This window comes from Scomber japonicus, chromosome 15 (genome assembly GCF_027409825.1).
Source record: "Scomber japonicus isolate fScoJap1 chromosome 15, fScoJap1.pri, whole genome shotgun sequence".
NCBI lineage: Eukaryota > Metazoa > Chordata > Actinopteri > Scombriformes > Scombridae > Scomber > Scomber japonicus.
This window is the reverse complement of record NC_070592.1, coordinates 4,193,169-4,218,043: the sequence shown is the minus strand read 5'-3', so window position 1 is coordinate 4,218,043 and position 24,875 is coordinate 4,193,169. Positions and strand designations below refer to the sequence as shown.

At 39.1% G+C, this 24,875-nt stretch overlaps 1 protein-coding gene across 1 annotated transcript in view; it reads left to right on the top strand.

Annotated features, from left to right (window-relative positions):
* Nucleotides 1-2,076: 2,076 nt before the first annotated feature.
* Nucleotides 2,077-24,875, top strand: part of LOC128374604 (tenascin-X) — a 42,746-nt gene continuing 19,947 nt past the window's right edge. Inside the window, exons 1-5 of the mRNA XM_053334849.1 lie at nt 2,077-2,208; nt 3,049-3,106; nt 3,194-3,418; nt 6,900-7,895; nt 12,910-13,025. Of these exons, the coding sequence (XP_053190824.1) occupies nt 2,077-2,208; nt 3,049-3,106; nt 3,194-3,418; nt 6,900-7,895; nt 12,910-13,025 (1,527 nt within the window). The remainder of the gene's footprint in view (nt 2,209-3,048; nt 3,107-3,193; nt 3,419-6,899; nt 7,896-12,909; nt 13,026-24,875) is intronic.

The following is a 24,875-nucleotide window of genomic DNA, read 5'->3' as shown; positions in this document are numbered from 1 at the left end:
GTGGATTCGCTTTGCTACTGTGTGTGAGTTGGAGGAAATGTCCGGGGAAACTCAACGTGTGGTAATATTCATCTTTTTTTCCTGTAATTTAATGAAAACATAGTTTCTTTTTATTACACTCTGGTATAAAACCATTTCATAAAACATTAAATATTCTGGGGGAAAAAAGAACGGGGTAAGAACTGAATTGTCACAAGCAGAAATTTTTTCTACTGACAACTTGATAGTTTGACTGAGTTGAATTTACATTAATGTTTCAGAGTCTCGCGGCTTCTGTCTAAAATTTAAGCAAACTGACAAAGGAACTTTCCTTAACTATTAATGTTTTACCAAGCACCTGTTTTATCAATATACTGAATAATAATACACATTTTTATATCCAGTTGGTTCCACTGATAAATATGGACCAACAAGTTAATCATTGTTCAAAACTGTTTCCAAAGACAAAAGCCTTCAGTGTTGGTCTTATCATTAATGTTGCTGGAAAGTCTGATCTCCCATTTGTCTGTTTTATATTTAGCAGTTAGACAGAAATAAACTGCCACATGTGTGCACTGATTAAAATAAGCTGCTATTTCCCTCAGTTGATTATTTTCATTATCAATTCATCTGATGATGATTTTCTGATTAATAGTTTAGTCTGTGAAAAACATCAAACAAAAACGTGCTAAATGTGCATCGCAGTCCAAGGTGACGTCTTCAAAAGGTCCTGTTTTGTCTGACCAACAGTCCGAAACCAGAAGATACTCAGTGAATGATTGAAAACAGATAATGTAATGTAATGGGTGGAGGTGGTAGGACCCAATTGAAGCACAGAACACCAGTGAGCAGTTTTAAATTATCTTTATTATAGTCCGCAAGGCAACTGAATAGGTATAGACAAGATGTGTAGGGCAACAGGCTGGAAGTTCTGGGCTCTCCTGACAGGATTGAAGCCAGAGAACGCCACAAAGCCACAGGCAAACAGGAACAGTTGATACTCAAGGTCAGGGACAGAAGGCTGGTGCGTTTACTGGCGACACAAGGAGAGGAGGTCCAGGGCAAGCAGGGTCGAAACCAGGGAATCAGTCCGTGAATTAGTGCTGGAAGGTCTGGAGTATATATACACAGGGTTGATTACAGATGGGGTGCAGCTGAGAGTCCAGGTGAACAGGGTTAACTGATGAGGTGGGTGTGGCTGAATGGAAATTCACCAGCAGCAGGAGAAGAGCAGAATAGACTGTGACAGATAAAAACAGATAATACTGACATCAGAGGAGCTGAAATGAGTGGGTATTTGGAAAAAATTATGTTTGGTAGATGGCTTAAAGTATTCATTTTCTGTCAATCAATTAGTTGACTAATCGTTGCAGCTTTACAGTAGACGTGTGAATTATACAAAATCTTCATTTACATTTACAAAGAACTGTAATATATCGATAAAACAGTCAATCATTCATCTGAACTACTCTTAACAACAAACTTCTACTGAGTTTAATTTTGGTTTATTTACAAGCTCTGTAAAATATGTCCTATCCTAACCTTCCTGAATTAATTAGACAATGCAGGAATACTCTTAATAAACTGCCTAAATTAGTTAATTACAGTGTATAATAGTATCAGCCAACTCCAGAGGTGGCAGTGTTAAGACAACTTGGCTGCAGGATAACAAGTTAGTCTTTCAGACCAGGTTATTTTTTCCATTGTGGTTTATTGGCTGATACACGACACTGACAGGCCCATAAACTGCTAATGGCCTCACTTCTACTAATTGTGACCAATGTGGAGTCTGCTGAGCTGATGAGAGGTGTTGTGGCTTTAAATGTGTGTTTCTGGATTTGTTCCAGGGGGAAAATCCCTGAAGGAGAGGCGGGAGGAAAAAAACGACCAGCAAATGTGTGATAGAAACAAGGAGACAGCAGCCGACAGAGACCCATTAAACCTGCAGGGAATCAAATCTGAAAATCTTGGAAACAATCAGATTTGGTTCAAGCATACAAACTGCTTAAATCAGCTCAGATTTCCTGAGAAGACCAACTGTACCTGAGGGGAGGATTTTCACAGTGTTCCCCCTCTATACCAGCTCCATCCACAGCAATGCTTCCCACCTTCCCCTCCCTCCTCCTCCTCCTCCTGGCTGGTCCTGCCCTCCTGACTTTATCAGCCTCCCAGGAGTTAGAGGTCAGGGGTCACAGGACACCAAGGGATACCAAGCAGGATACAATCAAGGTGAGTCATTGAGAGGTTGGGTGAGTGAATGACTATGGGATGAATGGATGGACCGATGGACCGATGGACCAATGGATGATGTCAAGTCAGAAGATGTCTAGACATCTCAGTGAAACCTAGTGTCAATTTTATAGTAATGTTATTGGTGTAAGGAGCATGACTACATTCACTCAAGGCCTGCAGCCTACAGTACTTTTATACTTCCACTTCACTACATTTCAGAGGGAAATATTGTTCTTTCTACTCCACTACATTTATTTGACAGCTTTAGTTACTTTTCAGATGCAGATTTGACTCAATGGATAATATAACAAGCTTTTAAAATACAACACATTGTTAAAGATGAAACCAGTAAAGCAGTGTGTAGTCGGCTCACATTTCAGATGTCTATGAGTTGTTAACAGCTCCAATATAATAATAAATAGTGTTTTTCCCTCTAAACTTCACACATGGTTTCATTTCAATAAATGTTCAAATGATCCAATATTTCAGCAAAAATCAAACATTAGAGAAAAAGTCAAAAAAATGAAAACACATTTGTGTATCAGAACTTTGTTTTTTCTTCTTTCCTCTCCCATTAATCATCTCAGCAACCCTCCCATTTATCTGCTGACCCTTTGGAGGGGCCCCACCCCTAGGTTGGGAACCACTGGACTAAACTAGCTAACTGTATATAACATTACACATTTGTTTAAATTTACTTTTCACCACTGCTGCTTGCACCAAACATTTTGTCATTTTGCACCAATAACAAAAGCAAGATGAAGCCTTTGGATGGAGCTGCACAGCGTTCATGACACAATGAAGTGCAATGGTTTTCCTTTTTTGTCATTGTTGCAGGTTGTGATCTCTGAGGGCTGCACCAATCACGGTGATTCATCTGATGGGAGCCAAGGAGGTAAACACCTGCTGGTTTGACTGAAACTTTTGCCAACTGTATCTCCTCCAAGTTTTAATCCAGCTCGCTCCTCTGTGTATTTATCAGATAAAGAAATTGATCTGGTCCCCGGTTCTCCTTTGGTCCTGACCCATAAGATCAAATTGGTTCCGTCGGGTCCAGGTTTTGGGTCTGGGTCTGGATCATGTGGCTGCGAGACGGACTTTGCTGCCCTGCGGGAGCGTCTGGAGAGGCTGGAGAGGGAGGTGTCAGCTCTCAGGGAGAAATGCGGAGGACCTGAGGGAGGCTGCTGCACCTCCAAGGAGAGCAAAGGTAAAAACCTGCTGTTGCTTTAAAACACCTGAGAGGACTTGGAAGGGTTTGGGGAAGTTGAACTGCTAACCTGCAAACAAGACTAAATACCTCTTTACTGCTGCAACCAACAACATTCTGCTCAGGGGCCTAATTTGATTTAAAGAAATAAGTTATAACAACAAAGATATATGAAGGATTATTGTGGTCATGCTTTTCAATTTCATCCACAATCATCCACTGCACCATGACAACACATACAAATACAAGCACTCTGATCATTTGGTTCCTGGTATGATGTACTTTTTCGGGAAATGGTAACATGAAGTCTAGACTTTTATCAAATTTGATCCCATTTACTCCATCATGCCAGTCATTACATTCTCAAGATACATCTGGTGTCACATGTTGTTAGTTTTCAGAAACAGCATGGCAAAACACAAATAAACTAAAAGGATTATTTCAACGTAATTCATGTTTTTCAGCACACAGCTCAACCGAACCGTTCCCAGGGGATCAACTGTAATCACAATCCTCTGACTTTATATATAGCACCATCATCAACTCAAACTAATAATATTCCTATCAGCCTCAGCTGTACTTTGCATTTACTGCTGACTAGCAAACATTAGCATTATTACATGCTAAAGTAAGATAGTGAACATGTTACCTGCTTAACATGTTAGCATTTAGCTTTTAAAAAAACACTGTTCCGTGTGCTGTGTTCAGGCTGTGTAGGATGGATGGGAAAGGATCGGAAACATTCCCATTCCAGCCATCTGACAGCTAATGAAGCTTGTAAGATAATGAGTTTAAAATACTGTGCAATGACAAATTTACATGACATCTGTTAAATTTGTTTAAATTACACTAAACAACCCGAGGTGCTCATGTTTGTTTGCTTTTCAAACATTAAGTTGGATATATTGGCGCTTTCAGAAAAATCCCAATTTTCAAATCATAATTTCAACTTGAATATTAATGTGAACGTTTTTTTATAAGTCCAACACTCATAAATACAGTAACAGCAAAGTGACATAAACACTGCATTAATTCAGCCTCATAAAGCTGTAAATTCACCATCTCACTCTGACTGTTTTTACCTAAATGCACCATCAAAAAATATTTTCTAACGGCTGAGCACATACACTTACATGTGATTACAAACAGCACATCATAGAGTTTTAAATACATTACAAAAACACAATATATCATATCAATCTTGTTAAAATCTGTGAAGCTTTACCAAAAACAAAATCATAATCTTAATACACTAGTCCAGCAGGCCTCTCCCTCCTGTTGTGTAAACAGTATGAATAAGAAGACTCAAAGATATTTCCTCCAATGAATCATTGATAAAAATAAATAATAAAACCTTGATAGAAATATCTTGAGTCTGAATCTAGTTCACAGTCCATATATTTTTCCTCACATCTGATCTTTCATCAGACTGCGTGCTGTAAATCTTCATAATATCTGGAAACAGCTTCGGTCGCGTGCACATGTCTCTGTTCTAGCCATTGCATGGGTTTGTATTACTTCACTGTTCTTCCTGAAGCTGCCTCCCCCACTGATTCATCCTGCATCACACACACACACACACACACACACACACACACACACATGCATAATAGCATGGCCTGCTGCTTCAGATTTAGCAGAAGACAGATGACAAAAAAGTTCTCCCAAGTTAAAGTCTGGCATTTAAAATAGTAAAAGTTTCTCACCAAATTCTGTCCTTTATCTCCAGTCAACTAGAGTTCTTGTGTTCTTAGATTAACTTCGGTCTTTGTTTGGCTTTATTACATGTTGTTTAATATCTCATAAAACATTTATGAAAATGATTAGCAGTTGTAAATCCTGCATTGTTTACTGTCATGTTTGCTTGCTGGCAGTTTTCTTTACTGAGTTTTGTTTTTTGGCCCGTTGATTTGAGTACAAGCAGAAAGTTCCACCAACAAGTAGCGTCACCGGAAAATGTATCTGTAGTTGGAAATTAATATCATAATAATAATAAAATCTAGGGACATTGATATAAAACTGTCATGGGACCCAGACACACACACCAGGAATGTTCTGAAAGGATATAACAAAAACTCTAACCCTAACCCTAACCCACCAAACAGCAGAATAACATCAGGATGACGTGATACAAACAAAGCAGGGACACACACCTAACAACAATACTCCATGAAGCCAAACGCCACCTTGAAGTACCTTTCAGCACAAAAGGTGGAACTCATTGTAACTAACTCTAGTATTGGGAGCTTTAATCTGTAATAATGATGGTTCATATATTGTACGATAATCATGTTTTCTATGTGAAATATCAACCTTCAAAGAAAGTAGCTGCCAAGTGAATGTAGTAGAATGAAAGGAACAATATTTTCCACACAAATGTAGTAAAATAAAAGTAGCATAAAATAAACGTAAAATACTCCAGTTGAGTTGAAGTGTAAAGTTATAAACAAAATGGAAATACTCAAATTAAGTACCAGTACCTCAAAATGATACTGGAATTTATTGTTTGAGTAAATATATTCAATTTATGACTGTGTCATTTTTTGACAGATTTATGTTACAGTCACTCATATCCTCCGCCAAAGTGGAGCTGAGCTCAGAACTGATCATATTATAACCTGGCAGAGTCAAACATGAGCTAACTCTAGTTTAATGCGCGTGTGTGTTTGTGTGTGTTTGTATGCGTGTGTGTGTGTATTTCTGTTCTCAAACTCTGTGCCCAGTGTGATCTCAGTCATGATCTCCTCCCAGTCCAGTTTAGCAGCTTCCCTCCACCCTGCTCTAAACAACACACAAACACACACACACATACACACACACACACTCTCACAGGGGGATAATTAGTTACAATGAGGCTGTGTTAGTCTAATTGGAGAGGATTATACCCCCACCTCCCACCATCCAACCCCCCAAAAGCTAAAGCTGGATGACGAAGGAAGAGTTTTGTCAGGTTTTGTATATTTCAACAAACCAAAGCTGGTATTACTTGAGCAGTGAAGCAGGTCTGAGCAAAAATACCAACAGAAAAGAACCACAAAATATGTAAAACAGCAATTTTAATGTGAAATGCCCTTTTTTAAACTGTCACTTTCAGCAGCTGGTATTGTTGAGGTTACAGTTGTTGTCTGTGTTGTTAATCCAATGTGAATTTCAATCCATAACACAAACACAAAGGTCATTTTTGTCTTCCTCTTTCAGGTTAGAAATTATTTGGACTGCTTGTAAAATTATTAATGAGGTCTTTGATTTGAATGATATCTCAAACAAGGCAGTGACCTAATTTCCATCCAAATAAAGCACAATTCTTTGCTACATTCCTAGTTTTTACGGTGGTGAAAATTTTTCCACATTTCCACTCAGGTTTTTTATGCATCTGTCTTCTCATTAAGATCAGAAAGTTGAAATGTTTTATCAGCTCATTGGAGGCAAACCACCTCGATAAAGCTGTTTGACGTGTGTCTCTATCCTATATTCCTTCCAGGTGCTGGATGCTCCATGAAGCCGAAAATTGACGAATGTCCCAATGAGTGCAGTGATCAGGGTCGCTGCGTGGATGGCAAGTGCGTTTGCTTCCCTGGTTTTAGCGGGCCGGACTGCAGCGACTCCAACTGTCCAGGAAACTGCAACGACAAAGGAAAGTGTGTGAACGGACAGTGTGTCTGCGATCCTGGCTTCGCTGGTCCCGACTGCTCGCAGAGAGGCTGCCCTGACAACTGCAACAACCGGGGCAGATGTGTAAACGGTAAATGCGTATGCAATAGCGGTTTCACAGGACCCAGCTGCTCAGACGAATCCTGTCCTGGAAATTGCAACAACAAGGGGCGCTGCGTCAACGGACAGTGTGTGTGCAATCCTGGATTCACTGGTCCGGACTGCTCAAAGAAAGCCTGCCCTGACAACTGCAACAATCGTGGAAGGTGTGTGAATGGTAAATGTGTGTGCGACAGCGGCTACACTGGTGCTGACTGCTCTGAGATCTCCTGCCCTGGTAACTGCAACAACAGGGGGCGCTGCGTTAACGGACAGTGTGTTTGTAATGATGGATTCACCGGTTTGGACTGCTCCGAAAAAACGTGCCCTAATGACTGCAACGATCGCGGCAGATGTGTGAATGGTAAATGTGTGTGTGACAGTAGCTTCACTGGTGATGACTGCTCTGAGAACTCTTGCCCAGGTAACTGCAACAACAGGGGGCGCTGCGTTAATGGACAGTGCGTCTGCAACGATGGTTTCACTGGCCATGACTGCTCTGAAAAAGCTTGTCCCAACAACTGCAGCAACCGTGGGAGGTGTGTAAACGGGAAGTGCGTTTGCGATGTGGGCTTTGCCGGACCAGACTGCGCCGCCAAAGGTTGTCCCAGTAACTGCAACAACAAAGGACGGTGTGTCAAAGGAAAGTGTGTCTGCCGGCGTGGGTTCACTGGACCGGACTGCAGCCAGTGTGAGGAGGGGATGACAGGACCAAGCTGTGATACCAGTGAGTCAAACCCACTGTGAAAAATGTGTTTTCACAGCCCACACATGTTGATGTCTACCCTGAGAGATGTAATAAACAGAGTTGACATATGGTCATATATACACACATGTACATCCCTTGCATGAATTCCCTACACATACACTTACATGAACAGATACATATGTCTGTACAGGCCCTCTTCCATTTTGAAGTCCTGCATCTGCTACTGGACAGAATTAAAGCTGGAGTGCAGGACTTTTGCCTCTACCAGAGTCATTTCAAAAGCACTGTTGACACCTGCTTACATCATAGACTCCACTGTAAAACGGTGGATAAATTATTTTGAGTGTTACACAAACCCTGTAAAATGACTCGTTTCACTATCATAATTTGATCCATTGAGTCCAATATCATTTGGAAAGTCTAGAAGAGCCACATAATTACCCCAAGGTTGTGTTGAGTTATATTCTGTATGCAGATGATACATGTGTTTATCTTACAAAATGTTAATTCAACTGTGCAAATTCAAGAATTAACATGGTAAATGGGCTGTACTTATATAGCGCCTTTCTAGTCTCCACAACCACTCAAAGCGCTTTTACATTACATGTCATTCACCTACCACGCAGGCAATTTAACCATTCATTCTCAGTTATACACCATTGGTGCAGCAACGGGAGCAATTTGGGGTTAAGTGTCTTGCTCAAGGACACATTGACATGAGTCAGGAATCGAACCGCCAATCTTCCAATTGGAGGACGACTGCTCTACCTCCTGAGCCACAGCCGCCATCAGGAATTGTATAAATTCCCACAGCTTTAAGCCAAAGAAACTAAAGATCATTACTACAAATCCTGTCAGCCTTATCCAACGTGAAGGAAAGCCTGTGTCCTGTTTTTTCCAGCTCAGTATGATTAATTAACTTTCATGCACTGAGAAGGTCACTCACACTAATTTCATCTTGTTTAGGCTGACTCCCTTCTAACTCCCCTTTCAACTTGCCTTAGCAACAAATCCGGGATCAGAGGGTGGTGATCACTTGACCACCAAGTCTGCTAAAAGGTCTCATGTGACTCTTGATTTCATTATATTCCACATCATAATCCAATTTTAGATTCTTATGATGACGTTTACAGTTAGGCATTTATGTTGACCCTGTCAGCCTTGTATCACAAGTCACTGAGATGCAGAGCCAAAACTGAATACTGTAACATTGTGGCTTTGAGGTTGCGAGTGCTAAACTGTGGAGCAGTCCAAGACATTGAAGACACTTTCAAAAAAGCAGCTAAAGACCTAAAATGTAAATATTTATTTCTTGTATATTCTCTGCATTTTGTTACTGTTGCTCATTCTTTTTTTATTATAAAACATTTTACAATAGGTGAATCAAAAAGTCCTGTAAATACACTTAATGAGAGTAAAGAGTTAATGAGAGTCCCCTCCCCCCCTCAAGCCATTATTGCAGTTTGGTTTTACTCTTCCAGCTGGTTGATCAGTGCTTGCCCAAGACATTGTAGCAAGTTGGAATTTAGCCTGTAAAAGCACCAATTTCTTTTCACCACTTTGACTTTTTTCAAATATGACAAAAAGCATTGTACACATGCCTGGTAAATAGTGATATTCATTTGAGATGAGTCCAGTGTTGATCTCCCTTTACTGATAGTGCAGTTAGTGCAAATATGATGTGTTTATATGGCACTAGAGAGTCCCCTCTAGTGGTGGTCTTAGTGCTGTAGCCACTGTCGGCCCTCCATTTCATGAATTCAATTTGGGACAATATGTAAGCTGAGCCTGTATATATTCCCATTTAGTATGATTATTGTAATATGCTTGAGCGATTAAAAAAGAAAGTCTGTCTTTCTCAGAGGTTTGTGTTCCAGATGACGATTCAGATCGCCACTTTCAAAATTCTTTGCTTTGTAACTAAATCGTCTGTTGGGTCAGTCAAGGTGAGTGTTTGATTGATGCTTTGATTTGTTCAGCAGCTGCATTTCCATCTCAAATATCTTGTTATTTTGTCCTTGACAAACACTTCAAGTATTGAGGTAGTTTCCATTTGCTTTGCTATCCATCACCATTTGTAGAGTGAGACTTAAAGACTGTTTTGTTATTGTTTTTGTTGACATCGTTGTTGCTAGGCTACGTTACTGTATTAGCCCATTAGTTTGGAGCTGGTTCAAGCTGCAATGAAACCAGTGACGGACCTGTTTCATTAACAGAGCAGCAGGATCCAGACTTGCTGCCCATAAATCACCCTACTGGGTAATGTTTTTCTGTATGGCCTGAAGCTGACACAGGACGGATGTGTGTTAAGTGTTTTCCCAACTGTAACCAACCATTAATTGGTGTTGAGGGTGGGTGTCCCACAATCCTGAGTCCCACAGAAGAAGACAGAGTGCAATAAATGGGCAGTATGTTTCCAACCACCTGTTTTTATGCACATTTGGAATTATGAAAAAATACTTGAATGTAGAACCAAGCAATGCAAACAAAAAGTTGAAAATTGGCCATGTTGAAAAAGACTAGATGCTATAAAAGCTGAGATGGTAGCAGCATTTTCGTAAATGTAGCTGATTTTTTTCAGTGATCATTACCTACCAGAAATGGTCCAAAGAAGGACAACCAATCAAGCTGCAACATCAGGGTCATGGCTGCAAAAAGTGCCCTTGATGCACGTAGGTAATGAAGGCGAGCCTGTTCTGTTTCGATCCCACAGAAGAGCTATTGAGGCTTAAATTGCTAAAAAAGTTGATCCTGGGTATAATTGGTTTCAGTGCAGTTCATTGCAGCTTGACACAGACCAGTCAGAGTGCCCATGCTGACCACTGTCAACTGCTAAATGTGCCTTTTTGAGCATGTGAGTGTTAGAACTGGACCATGGAGAACTGAGGTGACCTGGTCTGATGAATCATGTGTTTTTCCATCATGGCTGGGTGTGTGTGCATCATTCATCTGGGGAAGAGATGGCACCAAGATGCACTATGGTAAAAAAGGCAAGCTGAGGAAGGCAGTGTGATGCTCTGAATGATGTTCTGCTGGCAAACCTTGGGTCCTGGCATTCATGTAGATGCTACTTTGACACATGCCAATGGTATTATCTGATGGCAGTAGCCTAGTTCACTGCAGAAACTGTTCAGGAATGGTTTGAGGACAGAGACAAAATGTTCAAGGTGTTGCCTTGAACTCCAAATTCCCCCAATCTCTATACAACCATCTGTTGAATGTTCTGGGGAAGTCCGGACAGGACATGACAGATCTACTGCTAATGTTTTGGTACCAGATACTAGAGAACATCTTCAGAAGTCTTGAGGAGTCCATGCATCAATGGGTCAGAGCTATTTTAGTGGCACATGAGGGACCTACACAACATTAGGCAGGTGGTTTTAATGTTTTGGCTGATCAGTGAACAGGGTTTGTCTTTCTCAGTTATACATGTGTGAGTGCATGTTGAATTTTAGTTATTGCCAACAGGAACATTATGTCATGCTCTCAGTAACCTACTCAGCAGTAAATTTTTCAGCACTAATTTTATGAGAGACTCGTGCAGTAAAACAAATCTGTGAATTATTATCGAGTATGCCTTCACTGTGTGCAGTCATACATCAGCTGTCAACTCTGCCAGGCTGAGAGCTTTGTGTTGGCAGCTTCATGCTTCTGCTTGTGGTTTAATGATCTGTGGTTTATGTAGAGGAGTGATGTATATGCAATGTAGAAAGAATATGAATGAGCCTCATATTCAAATTTGTATTCTTTGTACAGAACCAGGGTATCTGTTTCCACCTGTTTCAATTTTGTGCAAAGCTAAGCCAACTGCTTGCAGGCTATGGATTCAAAGATCTCTGTAGATTTCATATTTACTTATTAACACAAGATTGCATTTAATAGCAATCATAAACAAAAACTTTCAGTGGAAAGGCTTTAAACTCAGGGCTAATGTTAGCCAGCATTGTTGATAATTTAACATGAAGTAAAGAAAGCTCACAGACACATAGCTGCTGTTTTTACTGACACTATTTACACTATTTTATAAGATGCATTTAAAGCAATTTAACTTCTGATGATTGCAAAGGACAACAAGACACCTATGTTAATGACTTGTTGGTTATACTTTAAAATCTCGGATGCTCAAGTCCCTTTAGATCTCTGAGTAATTTATAAATTAATTCAAGTCAAACTGTTTTATACTGTGAGCTGATGTTGGTTATTCATACCTCATACTGCTGTTAACAATCATTCGACATGACTCAGCCACAGCTGAGAAGCTCTATTAGCTCTATTAGCTTCAGGCTTGCCAGGTCCGTGTGACAAAACCAATCAAAAAAAGCATAATACCAGAACTCAAATCATGCCGCTGCCAAACCATATACACAGCTTTTGAAGTCAAACAGCACTCCTAGCATTGCCAAATGTACTGTAGTATCTCATAGTTACACTATAAATGTTTAGTGTGCCAGCATTAAAAGCAGTTTTTTAGAGATGGGATCATGAGTCGGGCGCCGAAGAGCATTACAGCACGTCGTCTGTGTGTGTGTGTGTGTGTGTGTGTGTGTGTGTGTGTGTGTGTGTGTGTGTGTGTGTGTGTGTGTGTGTGTGTGTGTGTGTGTGTGTGTGTGTACATGAGTTGCATGTTGGCTTGTGTGTACGTGCAGATCTGGAATCAGTTTGGCAGACAGATCCCAAATCTATGGCAAAAAAAAAGCAAAATTTGCACCCTGATGACTTGTTGTGATACTAAAACGAGCTTTCTAGGTAGAAGGAACTAAGTAGTCTAAGTCTAGGTTAATTAAAAAAGGTACTGGCATAGAACTGGAGTTGGTCCCTGAACACTGCATAGTGGCGACTACTGCTACTAGTACTTAGGATGGGTTAAATGCAGAGACTAAATCTCACTGTACAACTGTATGTGTGACAAATAAAGTACCTTTAGCTGTAGCTGTCATTACCTAAAACCATCTCATCTTAATTTTGTGCATGATACCTCTGTTTACAGTGTCTTTATCTTTGAACTTTCTCTTTTCTTTCTTTCTCTCTGCAGCCATGTCAGGTGTTACCCAGCTGAACACCAGAGAGATCACAGCCACATCCGTCACTCTGATCTGGACTCCACCTCCTGTCCAGTATGACACCTACCACATCACCTTTACCAGCCAGGTACACTCATCTAAACATTTCAACCTCATCTTTCCACTTTCATGAAATCATGACATAGCCTACAGCTTAAGAATGTTCAAAAAATGTTCACATCAGTTTGTCACCTCTAATATCTGCATTACATTCAGTTTGACCTGTGCACCTTTTCTGATGAGATGATATGCTTCAGGAGGGGAGTCAACTCTTGAATTTTAAAAGGATATATGGTCCACACATGGGCCAAAAGTGTCCTGGTTCTGTAAAGTCAGCACTTGATGTAAAAACAACGCCAGCTGACTCGTAAAAACACGGAAGCCAAGACAGACACTGATAGTATAAAAAGCAAACAAATGTCTTTCCAAGGAAGGTTGAAATTTTCCCTTCAAGATGTCATTTAGCTTTTAATGTCTTTTCCCGGAGATGACAGCAGCTGTTCCCATCCACCTGTTGTTATGCTCTTTCAATTTAGGCATAAAGAAATCCTGACTGAAAAGTTTTTACACTTGTCTGAGGTGTAAAGTTAGTAGCATCAGATCAGTATGGAGCAAAGTGGAGACTGTAATGTTACTCAAATGAATACATGAAACAAACCGAAATGTTACAATTCCATCATCTTCTCCATGTGGTTTTCCACCATTCAAACTTTGTTTGCCGCTCTTTCAGTGACGTCATCTCATTGTGTCCTCGTCTTCTGTAATGGTTCAATGGTACTGACTGGAGAATTAGCACAACCTGCTGTTTATCTCCTAATATTCAACAGAAGTGAACAGAAACAAACATTTTTTCACATGTTCTTTTGCTGATTTTTCTAGAAATTTGGTCAGACTACAGACACCTCTCTTCTTTGGCTTTCTTTGTCATTCAGAGACTATTTTAATGTGTTTTTAAAAGGGCCAAAACAACTTGTGCACTCACACTACTGTACATAATATACACAATATGATATGTAAGATGAATAATTGTGTAAATCTTCATTAATTCCTCACAAAACAAGATTTTAAAATGCAAAAAACAAAATCACAGTAGATTTAAAAATTCATATCCACATGAAGAGCAGAAGTTTTGTTTAAATCCAGTTCACACACACACACACACACACACACACACACTTAAGATAATTCGGACAGCAGATGCATTTGCCAGCAGATGTGGCTCAGCACCAAAACCACCATAAGTTTGTTCTCACAGAGTCCAGACACTGAGGATCTGAATCTTCATGTGCCAGGCCTTGTTGTGAACTCAGAGCATGCATGCCACTTAAAACTGTACTTGAGATTTGCACAGGACCCCGAGGGAGTTTAAAAGAATGACAGATGAGGTCTGCAGACAGAACCATAAAAAAAAGAGTTGTGCATCACCTTAAACAACCTCTGGTGTCCGAAATGATTAAAAGCAAAACAATCTGTCTTTTGACATTATGATAATAAGCTCAGAGTTATTTTTCTGAGCTCTTTTCATCAAATTGCAAAAAAATTACAACATATTTCATAGATCAGATAAATCCTGTGCTTGGATGGAGGTTTTGTTTAGAGTGGCACCGTCATCTTCTGTATTTCATCTTTTCCATGACAACAAGAGTGAAAAGATCCCTAAAAAGATGGAAGCTCCAGGAATCATTTCCAACACAAACACTGATTAAAAAAGCAATTTATGAAACAGATGACAGCTCGGGATTTTCACAGCTCCTTTAAAGGATAATGCTGGCAATTTTATTTTTATCATTGTCAACAGATCTCAACCAACAATGAACTGATCTACTAACAAGTATTATGTGTGTATCCAAAGCCTGATATATCTTCTTCCTCTATTGCAGACCTCCGTTTTTGTCATAAAACTATTGAAAACATGTCATTGAGCCACACCACTGCACTGGGTGACGTGTTCCTTCATTTTGAGGATGTTGGTCACATTAGTTTGTTTGAAATGTCTCCAAACTCTAATCTAAGCAGTGATCACATTTTCAGTCTCCAGAGAGTAATTCCTTGTATGGAAAGCAGCACTGAGCAGTTCTGTTTCCAGCGTTGCTAGCTTATCGTGCCAAATATCACAACCTACTATCATGAAAAAAAAGTCTCTGTTCTTAGTCTTTGTCATTTCCAAATAAACTATATGTCCAAACTCTTCAGTCATGATGATGAAGGATTGACATGTGTGTCCCCAATTCATTCGTAAGAGGAAAAAAATGGAGAATCCATTATTTCCCAATTTTAAAACTGAATATTGGCACAAATAACAATCTCCATAACAATTCATATAACTTGGTATGAAATGATTTTCAGTCCTTGGATGATGGTAAAATTGCAGGAGTGGTCTGGGTTTTGGCTTTTTATTTGGTGGGAAAATTCACCATAACAGAAAAAGAACAACCTGCCAATTCCATGACAGATCCTTGAAAAAATGATGTATGAAATTGACTTAACGTCTCAGCGGAGATGTCCAGGCACCATAAACATGAAGTCACTGCAGGATTCACTGACTTGGCACACTGGATGTTATTTTAAGGGCAAAGTGCCTGTTCCCTGTTTACATGACTGAAACTGAGGCTCCATTTAAAAAAAAAAACACATCAATTTATAACCCTCCTGTTGTCCTTGGGAACAGACGATAACTGTGAGGTAATGACCATTTTCAAAAAGATGTGTAAAACCTGTGGTAATAAGGTGGAATGAAGTTTGGGTGATCATTTATACTTTATGCTTTATAAACAGTCAAACCAAACTGAGTCAATATTGACAAGGAGGACAAAAGTTCAACAGGAAGACAACATGAGAGTTAAATGTTTAAATGTCATCCAAACAAATAAGAAAGCTAAAGTTACAGAACATCATGGATGCAGAGGGACTGTATCTCTTTAGTTTTCAAAGTTATCATGATACATAAAAACAAAAACCAATGTCATGTATCACTAAGGGAGCAAATCATTTCTCTGGTTAATCCTATTAAAAAATGTTCTAAAAGGTCCCGAAGATTATTCAGAATCTTGCAGATGATGTCAAACAAATCAGTTAAGGGTCCCAAAAAGAGATTTGTACAGCAGAACTTTCCAACTTTCATCTCCATGAAAAACACCATAAAAGTGCTATTAAATTATAAGTAACCTCCAGGGAGGCCCAACATGGCAACAACAAATCCTCGTCTTACATGCAAAAGAATATTGACCACTTTTGGTGATGTCTGGAAGAAAATGTCAAGTCTAAAATATCCTCTGTCTGTGTGTGTGTGTGTGTGTGTGTGTGTGTGTGTGTAATTTTTCTTTCGTTATCTAAACTGTGCTTTAATGTCTCAGCAGCTTAAGAGGTTTTTCCCCTCATCTGTGGAAGCCAAACAGCAGCATCAAAAGCTCCAAAAACACACCCGAATGCAGTTTCACATGTCAAATTCAATCGCCTGAAAAATGTGGGGAAAAAACAGATAAACAAAACAGGAAAATCTCATCCTAAATTTAAACACTGAACAAGTGCTTCTGACGGACCAGAGTCACTTGATGATACAGTTTTGTAAATCTTTGTGTTGTCTGCATAATTATGGTTGGAGACTGTAAATGTTGAACAGAAGAGACCTCAGTATAGAGTCTTAGGGAACTCTTTTTGTATTCAGTGTGACATATGGTTTTTCAAAGATATGTAATTACCAACCAACACAAAATAGTCCCTGTCTTATAAGCATAATACAAAACGGTTTTACACTGTGCCAGAAAGCATTCAGTCTGGTTTTTGACTAAAAGCCCATTGTACTTGTACTACTTGCTAGATTTTGTAAATCCTAATTGCATGTACTTTTATGTTTTAAATATTTTAAATGTGAAAAAATCCAATGCTCATTTCTAACATGGTCCCAAAATGTTAAAAGATAAACATAAAGACACACAAGACGTTCAACATGAAACAATAATATCCTGAAATTCATCATCACCACAATTTAAATAGAGAATATTAAAGCCCACATAAATGATACCTAAACTGACTCCTTTAAGTTCTCATTTACAAATGTAATGTAATAAATGAAGTAAAGCCTTAGTTCAGGCAGCTCAACTCCAGTCATGCCACATACTGTACTGTATATACAACGCACCTTTGTCATGGTGTATATTTAATTTGTCAGTGCTCAGCTCACACTTTGCTGCAGGCCTGGCCACACACCACACACACACAAGCTATACTGCCACTAATCTGCAATTAGCATTTCAAAAGCCCCTTCATCCGAACCAGCATCCACCTGTAGGCCCAGTCTGTTGTGGGTGGCAATGAGGTCAGCACCTAGACATCAAACATTAATGCTCTACATATTCTACATTAAACAGTAATCTAATCCACTTGAATTCTGTTGTGAATAAGAAAGTTGGTAATAAAATATCTGGTCTGGCATCTCTTTGATTGTAACCCTAACCCTAAAACCTTGCCCCTAACTCTAAATAATCAATCAATCAATCTAATAATCATAACATTTGAAAGAAGGAGCTGTTCAGGTTACAGCTGGTCGCTCCACAGCAGCTCAAGTGGAAAAACCTCTTGAGCTGCTGTAAACCTCAATATTCAAGGCATTATTCAGCTGATTTAGAAGATAAATACAGCATAATCTGCTTTAGAAGGAACCCACAAAACAAATTTATATTTATTAGGTTGAATCTACTACAAACATCCTGATGTTAATAATATTTCTAAATGGTTCAGCCCTACATTAAACTGTTTGTGCTGAATTATCAACAAATGGTGACTGCCAAAACATGATCACACTGCAAACGGACTGCTGTCGACTCTGACTGAAGGAAACAAGTTAAGGCCGATTTCACAGCATGTTTACAGTGAGGGGAGCAGGTTCAGGTGGAGGAAGGAGGGAGGGGGGGTACGTTTAACTTTTTGCAGTAATAAAAATAGCTGTGAAGTTCTTTGTAGCATTATGGGCAAAACAGACTAAAAGGTTTCTGTCTCATGTACCAAAACTTGTCTCCACTGATGGAAAAGTTAGAAAACAAGCTGTACGTTTGATTGTTACCAGAGGATAATTAGGCTCATTTTGGCATTTTACCCAAGCAGAAAAGTGAAGCTGTGTCATTGCCTGAAACCATGTGGGAGACTCTAACACCTCATCTTCTCCAGGGCTGGTGTTCTTGGATCGCTCCTCTCAAACCGGATTTTTCATATTAATTTATGCAATTTTCTTCCCTCACAGGAACGTTAAACGATCATTCAAATGTGGGTGTGTCGTTAGCAACACAAACAGCAGCGAACAGAATAGCATCAGATCATCTGTCGCACTGGTTGTGTTGGAGAAACATAAACTGCAACGTAGCAACAAAGTCTTTGTAAGAGGAATGTGATCACTCAGTTCCTGTGAGCAGCAGGTTTGACTCAGTTAGTTCAGCTCATTGTGGCGTGAAATGAACATGATGGCCTCAGAGGGCTGCTGGCAGAAGATGTTCTTGGTCATTAAAGTGTAATAATAAAAGATGATAATTATCTATATATCGCAGTTTTCTTAATAAAGCTTTGAAGGAAATAATGAAATAAAAACAAACAGAGAAATCATAAAATGTGCAATGCCCCGCCAACCCCTTTTTTTGCAACAGCTGCTTTTATAAAAGAAAAAAAAAGACTTTTTCAAGACAAAAACACATTTTCACACTCGTGAAACTGTTGGGAAAGATTCCCTGAGATACTATTAATCTCAGGCAACCGTGTCTCCTAGAAATTATGTTCAGCTGTCCTGCATCTACGCCCTCCATCCACCCCAACGCTCTCCCTCTGACTTCAGAGTGATTACATGTAGTTTTATTTGAAGAAATGCTGCCTGTGAACATAATCCAGGCAGGGATTATGTTTGCTGATGCAGTGTAATTGCGAAAACAATTAAGTTGCCCCTGAGCATATTTGAATGTCTCTAGCAGACAGGAGAAGAGAGTCCTCATCCCTGAAGACTTTTCTCTCATAGAAGTGAAAAATATTTAAGTGTCTTATCTGTCAGTCACACTCTCTCCTGTCAGGTTGTTGGAAGTGGTCCAAATTATTTTCTCAAGCAGACTGTCTGAGTTCCTCATCATCTATGACGGAAGTCATTCTTGGCTGCTCGACAGACTATTGAGTCAAGAGACAATTTCAACTTGTTTTCTCTCGTCATTACTTTATTTCCTTCCTGCCAGAATAACACATTACATGAGAATTGAGAAACTCTTGTAGGTTAAAATTAGCTAACAAAACACTATAGACAGACTGGAAGAAACGTACTAGCTTAGCACCATTAAGGCTACAAACAAAGCAACACACTCTGTTGGAGCTGCTGTTACTTAAAACAGGTTTGTAGGGGAACTTTAAATATGGGAAACATTTATTGTAGTGCCACTACTGGTAAGAATGACCAAATGATTAATATGTCGTTCACTCATCATAAGTTTTGTATTGTAAGGTGTAAAGGACATTGAACTATTTATGGGTCACTGACATTTTTTTAGTCTTAGATCCTGTTTAGTTTGAGAAGACATTTTTTAAATCGCTGAATGTTTACATGTTTAAATGCTATGATGCGTGCAAACCTGAGCATATCTCAAATATATAATGTTCAGTAGGTCACATAAAATATGTGTTAATGCTCCTTTAAATACATGAAGCATTACCTCAGCTTCACTTGTTCATCGGGACTGTCTCTTCACAAACATGTGTGATCAATCTGCAGCAGAATGCATTAAACAAGTGGAAAATTACTAATTGTGTTGGTATTTGTGAGGGCCGTGTCAACAGAGAGAGAGGGTGAGAGTGAGAGAGAGACAGAGAGAGAGAGAGAGAGAGAGAGAGAGGAAGAGAGGGAGAGAGAGATAGATGGCTGCCGAACAAAGAAAACACTTTCTAAAGAACTGTCAAAATCAAAACGGTCATTGAGATGAAAAGAAACCAGTTCACTGCTTTAGATTATATATACACACACACACACACACACACACACACACACACACAATCTGGCTTTTTCTCAAACATGTTTTCCCACACACACACACACACACACACACACACACACAGTTAATAGTGGTCACCATGGTCCTCGCACTGTAATTTCTACAAAACAGAGCCATGATCTGCCCGCAGTGACATCATCAGGGGGATTAACCCTCAGTAATGACTCTGAGAGAGGTTTGGATCACAGTAAAAACCCCAGGAAATGTCCACAGCGGCTCACAACTGTAGAGAGAGTGAGAGAAAAAAAGACATGATGGATGGATGGATAAATGGATGGAGGAGAGATAGTTTAGAGATGGAGAAAGTGATGACAAGATGCCTGAGGAGTCCTGTAGAGGGAATAAACTGGAACTGATGAGAGGGTGTAATGAGAACAAGTCAACTCATCTTTATGAACCCACAGAGAGGAAAAATATTCAGAGTGAGGTCCATGTGAAACAGATGAAAGAAGAGGAGGAGGAGGAAGAGGAGGGAGATGAGAGACTCACACCAGCATTTGAAATGGAGAAATTTTGGACTCCAATGGAAATAATTGTAATGTGTAGAGTCACTACTGCCATTCAGTGTGGCTAATTTAAAAGATTAGTTTGGTGATTTTTCTATATTTTTCTTATTATAAACTAACCAACAATGAACTCATCCGCTAACAAGTATTATGTGTGTATTTGACATCTCATTGCTCTGTGTCACAGACCTCCATTGTTGTCCAAAAAGTATTAAAGAGGACATATTCTGCACATTCCCAGGTCCTGTAATTATAATCTGGGGCTCTAATGGACCGTACTTGAATAATGTATAGTTAAAAACTTGATATTTATCTTATACTGACCCTCAATTCAGCCTCTGTATTAAAACAGGCAGTTAAACGAACTATAGTAGCATGATTTCACTTTTTTTTCTCCTTCTTTACTTCAAATGTGAACTCCTCAACTCACATCCGTACACATCGGAGCTGAATCACATGGAAACACCTTAGCAACAACCTCAGCAACCGATGCTACACAACAGACAGCCAGTTGTAGTGGGCATGTGGGCATTAGTTTGATGGTGTGAAGGTAACTTTGAAGGTTGAAGCCTTGAATTTTGACTTACAGAGAGCATATGTTCATCTCAAGTATTGGAACTTTGATCATGTTTAACATCTGATATCAGAACAGGATATAAATGACAGAAACATGTTCCTTCATTATTAAGAGTTTGGTCACATTGGTTTGTCTCCAAAGACTAAACATTCTGTTGGGATTCTGTGTTAAGTGTCAGGACAGTAGGTCTGTGTGTCAGGCAGATGTCGCTGAGCATGTGCAGGAACACTTGTGTTTACAGCCTCACTAGTTTGTTGTGCTACACATCAAAACCTCTTGACTTGGTAATGAAGTTCTTTGAGAAGTTTACCATGTAGTATCAGCAGATTCACGATGAGAAGACTTCAAACATTTGATGCAGCCTGAGAGATAACAAAAACACATCTTCCTCCTCCTGACATTTCCGTTTCACTGATGTTTTCTCGCTGTCTTAACCAAATGTCACAAATCATAATATCGCTCTCTGTAAAGGTCCAATCATGTCTGAATGAACATTAACATAAAAGTCGCCTCTTTCTGAATGACAAAAAAATACCAGCTTGAGAACAACTTCTAAAACCCCTTTTGCAGCTTTTTGTGCAGATATTAAAAGATAGGTTCACTATTTTTCAATTGTGTCAGAAACAGAGGTCGGGTGTCCATATGGATGCTGTAATCAATCTTCCTGATCATACTGGCTATTGAAATATTTTCTTTAAATGTGCTTTCAGTGTAGTTGTGATGGGGGCCAAAAGAGCGTTACCAATATTCCTCAGTAAATCTGCTGTCATTTGGCCGAGAGGAAGAGAGAAGCAGCACGTTCAGTCGAGCAAATCACCAGCCAGACAGAAACATGAATCACTGGTCCCCATTTTCAGTTGTGACGGTACAAGAAAGAATAGAAAAATAGGAAAAAGGAGAGATCTGAGAGAGAAATACAGTCCTCACAGTAAACAGAGAAAAATGCAGAAAAGGGAAGAAAAGTAACGCTTGGAGGTCGAGAAGAAAAGATGCAGATGTGGGATGCTTGTTGCTACGGGAAACATGTAAACACTGTCAAAAACATGGCGACTGCCAAGGAGATGACATCACTGCCAGGCCACAGCTGTGACACAGAGAGAGTGAGAGAAAGAGAAAGAAAGAGAGACAGAAAGAGACAACTTTCATCAGCAGTTGTTTACCAGACCAACAGATAAACAACAGACTGTCACAACAACGTCAGCTGAAGTGAGAACAGATCATCTGCAGGGAGGGAAAGAGTCTGGACCATCTGAACTACAAAGACATAAAATTTTACACTCTTTTTATGACCAAAGTGTTTTCTATTATTATTTTTCATGTTACCATAACATCACAACACAATAGATGACATAAAACAGAAGAAAGTGACAGTGAAAGAAAAAGGATTTAAAAAATTAAAAACTGTATATAAACTGCATTGAATTGTAAGTTGTGTAACTTAAATTGAATAAACTTACTTAAATGTCAACATCAGACTACAAGGGCTGAAAGTGTACATCACCACACTAAGATGAGTCAAGCTTGTTAAGTTCAAAATACTCACATGGTGGTTACAACAGTCCAGGGTTGATTTTTTTTTTTGGCAGAAGAAATCTGCCTTAACCTCATATGGAACGTTCCTTAATGAGCATCATGGCTTTGTTATAAGATCGATATATTTCCAACATTTAGCCAGTTTACCATCATCTCTTCATTGGCTGTCACTATACTTAACTGGATAAGATAGAAAAATCTGTCAGTTTATCTGTCTGTCCTTCCATCTGTGGAGGAAAAAGTATTCAGATCAGTTCATTTTTTAGTTTTTAGGTTTAGCAATTGGAAACAGCCACTCAGACTTTGGCAAAAGGCAGAGATGTGTGGCAGTGTGTAGTCAGGGTCACATTTCAGATGTCTATGAGTTGTTCACAGCTCCATGAAACACGGATTTTTCCCTCTAAACTTCTCACATGGTTTAGTGACATCAACTACACACTGCTTTTTGTAAGATGTCAAAAAAGTTGGAAGCCACTGTTTTCATCTTTAACAGTGTGTTGTTATGTTATCCATTATGTCAAATCTTCATCTGAAAAAAATAACTTAAGCTGTCAGATAAATGTAGTGTAATAGACAGTATTTTCCTCTGAAATGTAGATTGGATTGGAAGTATAAAGTAGCATAACATGGAAATACTCAAGTAAAGTAAAAGTGACCACATACTTTTGGTCTAATAGTGTTTCTAATTCACATAGTTTCTGCTCCTTTATTCATGTATCAAAATAGAAAAAATGCTCTAAATCAAAAGAGGCTCTTGAGTAGAACTTGTACGGACAATTTATTTTCACTCAGGATAAAAACAAGCAAGAAAAACCTACACTGCAATGACTTCAACTCTGAATTCTTAACTTCCTTGTCATATTCATAAAAAGCTGCGGGATACAGTACATAACTCTACATACATACATCTTAATGAGTCCTGGACCTACTCAGAGTGACTCATAAAGGGAGTCTCTTTTATGACGTCTGTATTAAACCATCATATGAAACTAGATGTTTCTGTTATGGACATGGATTAAACAGTCCAAAGGTCCAAGATGACTGTTTCAATGGCAGGAAGTGGAGACTTTATGTCAGTGGGAACAATGAATCAACCAGCGGTAGTCATGTGATTGGTTATCTAAACAGAGTGCAGTTAATATAGAACTGAATTGCAGCTTTATTTTGGACTCTGAGAATGAATCATCTGAAGTGAAACTCCTCAGAATACACCAGTGGTCAGTGCAGTTCAAGAAGGTCATTCATTCAAGAGTTTTTTCATTAAACTTTAGTTCAGATTGCTCATGAATTACACACTGATGTTTAAGTCTTTTTAGCCCTGCTGACATCACAGCTCAACTGATGGTTGGTCCACCACTTTGGTTCAGAGTGAAAACCTTCAAGAACTATTTGATGTGTTGCTGTGAAATTTGGTTCAAACATTCACTGTTCCTAGAAGATGAATCCAACTGGCTTTGATCAGCTGACTTTTCCTTTTAGTGCCATCATGAAGTCAACATTTTAGTCCTTTATTGAAATATCTCAACAACAACTATTGGATGGATTGTTGTGAAATGCGCTTCATACATTTGTGTTTCCCAGGGAATGACTCGTAATAAGTTTGATCTCCTGACATTTCAAGTACCACCATCATCAGGTTAAAATCTAGTTTACTCTAATACTTCGGTTTGGAAACAATTGCTTATTTCCACATCCAGCAGTTACGGAGCAACAGTATTATTAATTTGGAGTCGTGTTTCTGTCCACCTGGTGAATGTAAGTCCAACATTCACTCTTTTAGCTGTTTTTGCTCTCAACCAGCTCCCGAGGGAAACATCTGGCTCTGGCTCAGCTGCCTGCTAAAAACAGCTGGACAATGAGCTGTAACTTGCCATAAAGCTCCGTAAAGCCAAGGGGAGCTGCAGAGATGCTTATGATTCTCTGTAGGTTCATCACTATGACGTTTTTCTTTATTTGGTTTTTATTTAAAAAAAAAAAAAAAAAAAAAAAAAAATATATATATATATAATAGCTTCTTTAAATGCTGATGTACTTCAAAGTATTTCCATTTTATTCTATGCTTTATATTTATATTCCACTACAATTTAGAGATAAATACTACTCTTTATATTTATTTAAGCTACTTAAAGTTGCAATACATAACTTTCGCCACTAGATGCCGCACCAACATCTCAGACTAAAACAAACGTGTGCCTCATTTAAGCAAGAAAGTTGAGGGGCGAAAGAAAGCTGACACACATGAAACGTAGATCAAATAATCAAATATGTAAAATTCTGTCACTGCATTCTCTTTTTTTCACCTCAAATGCAGA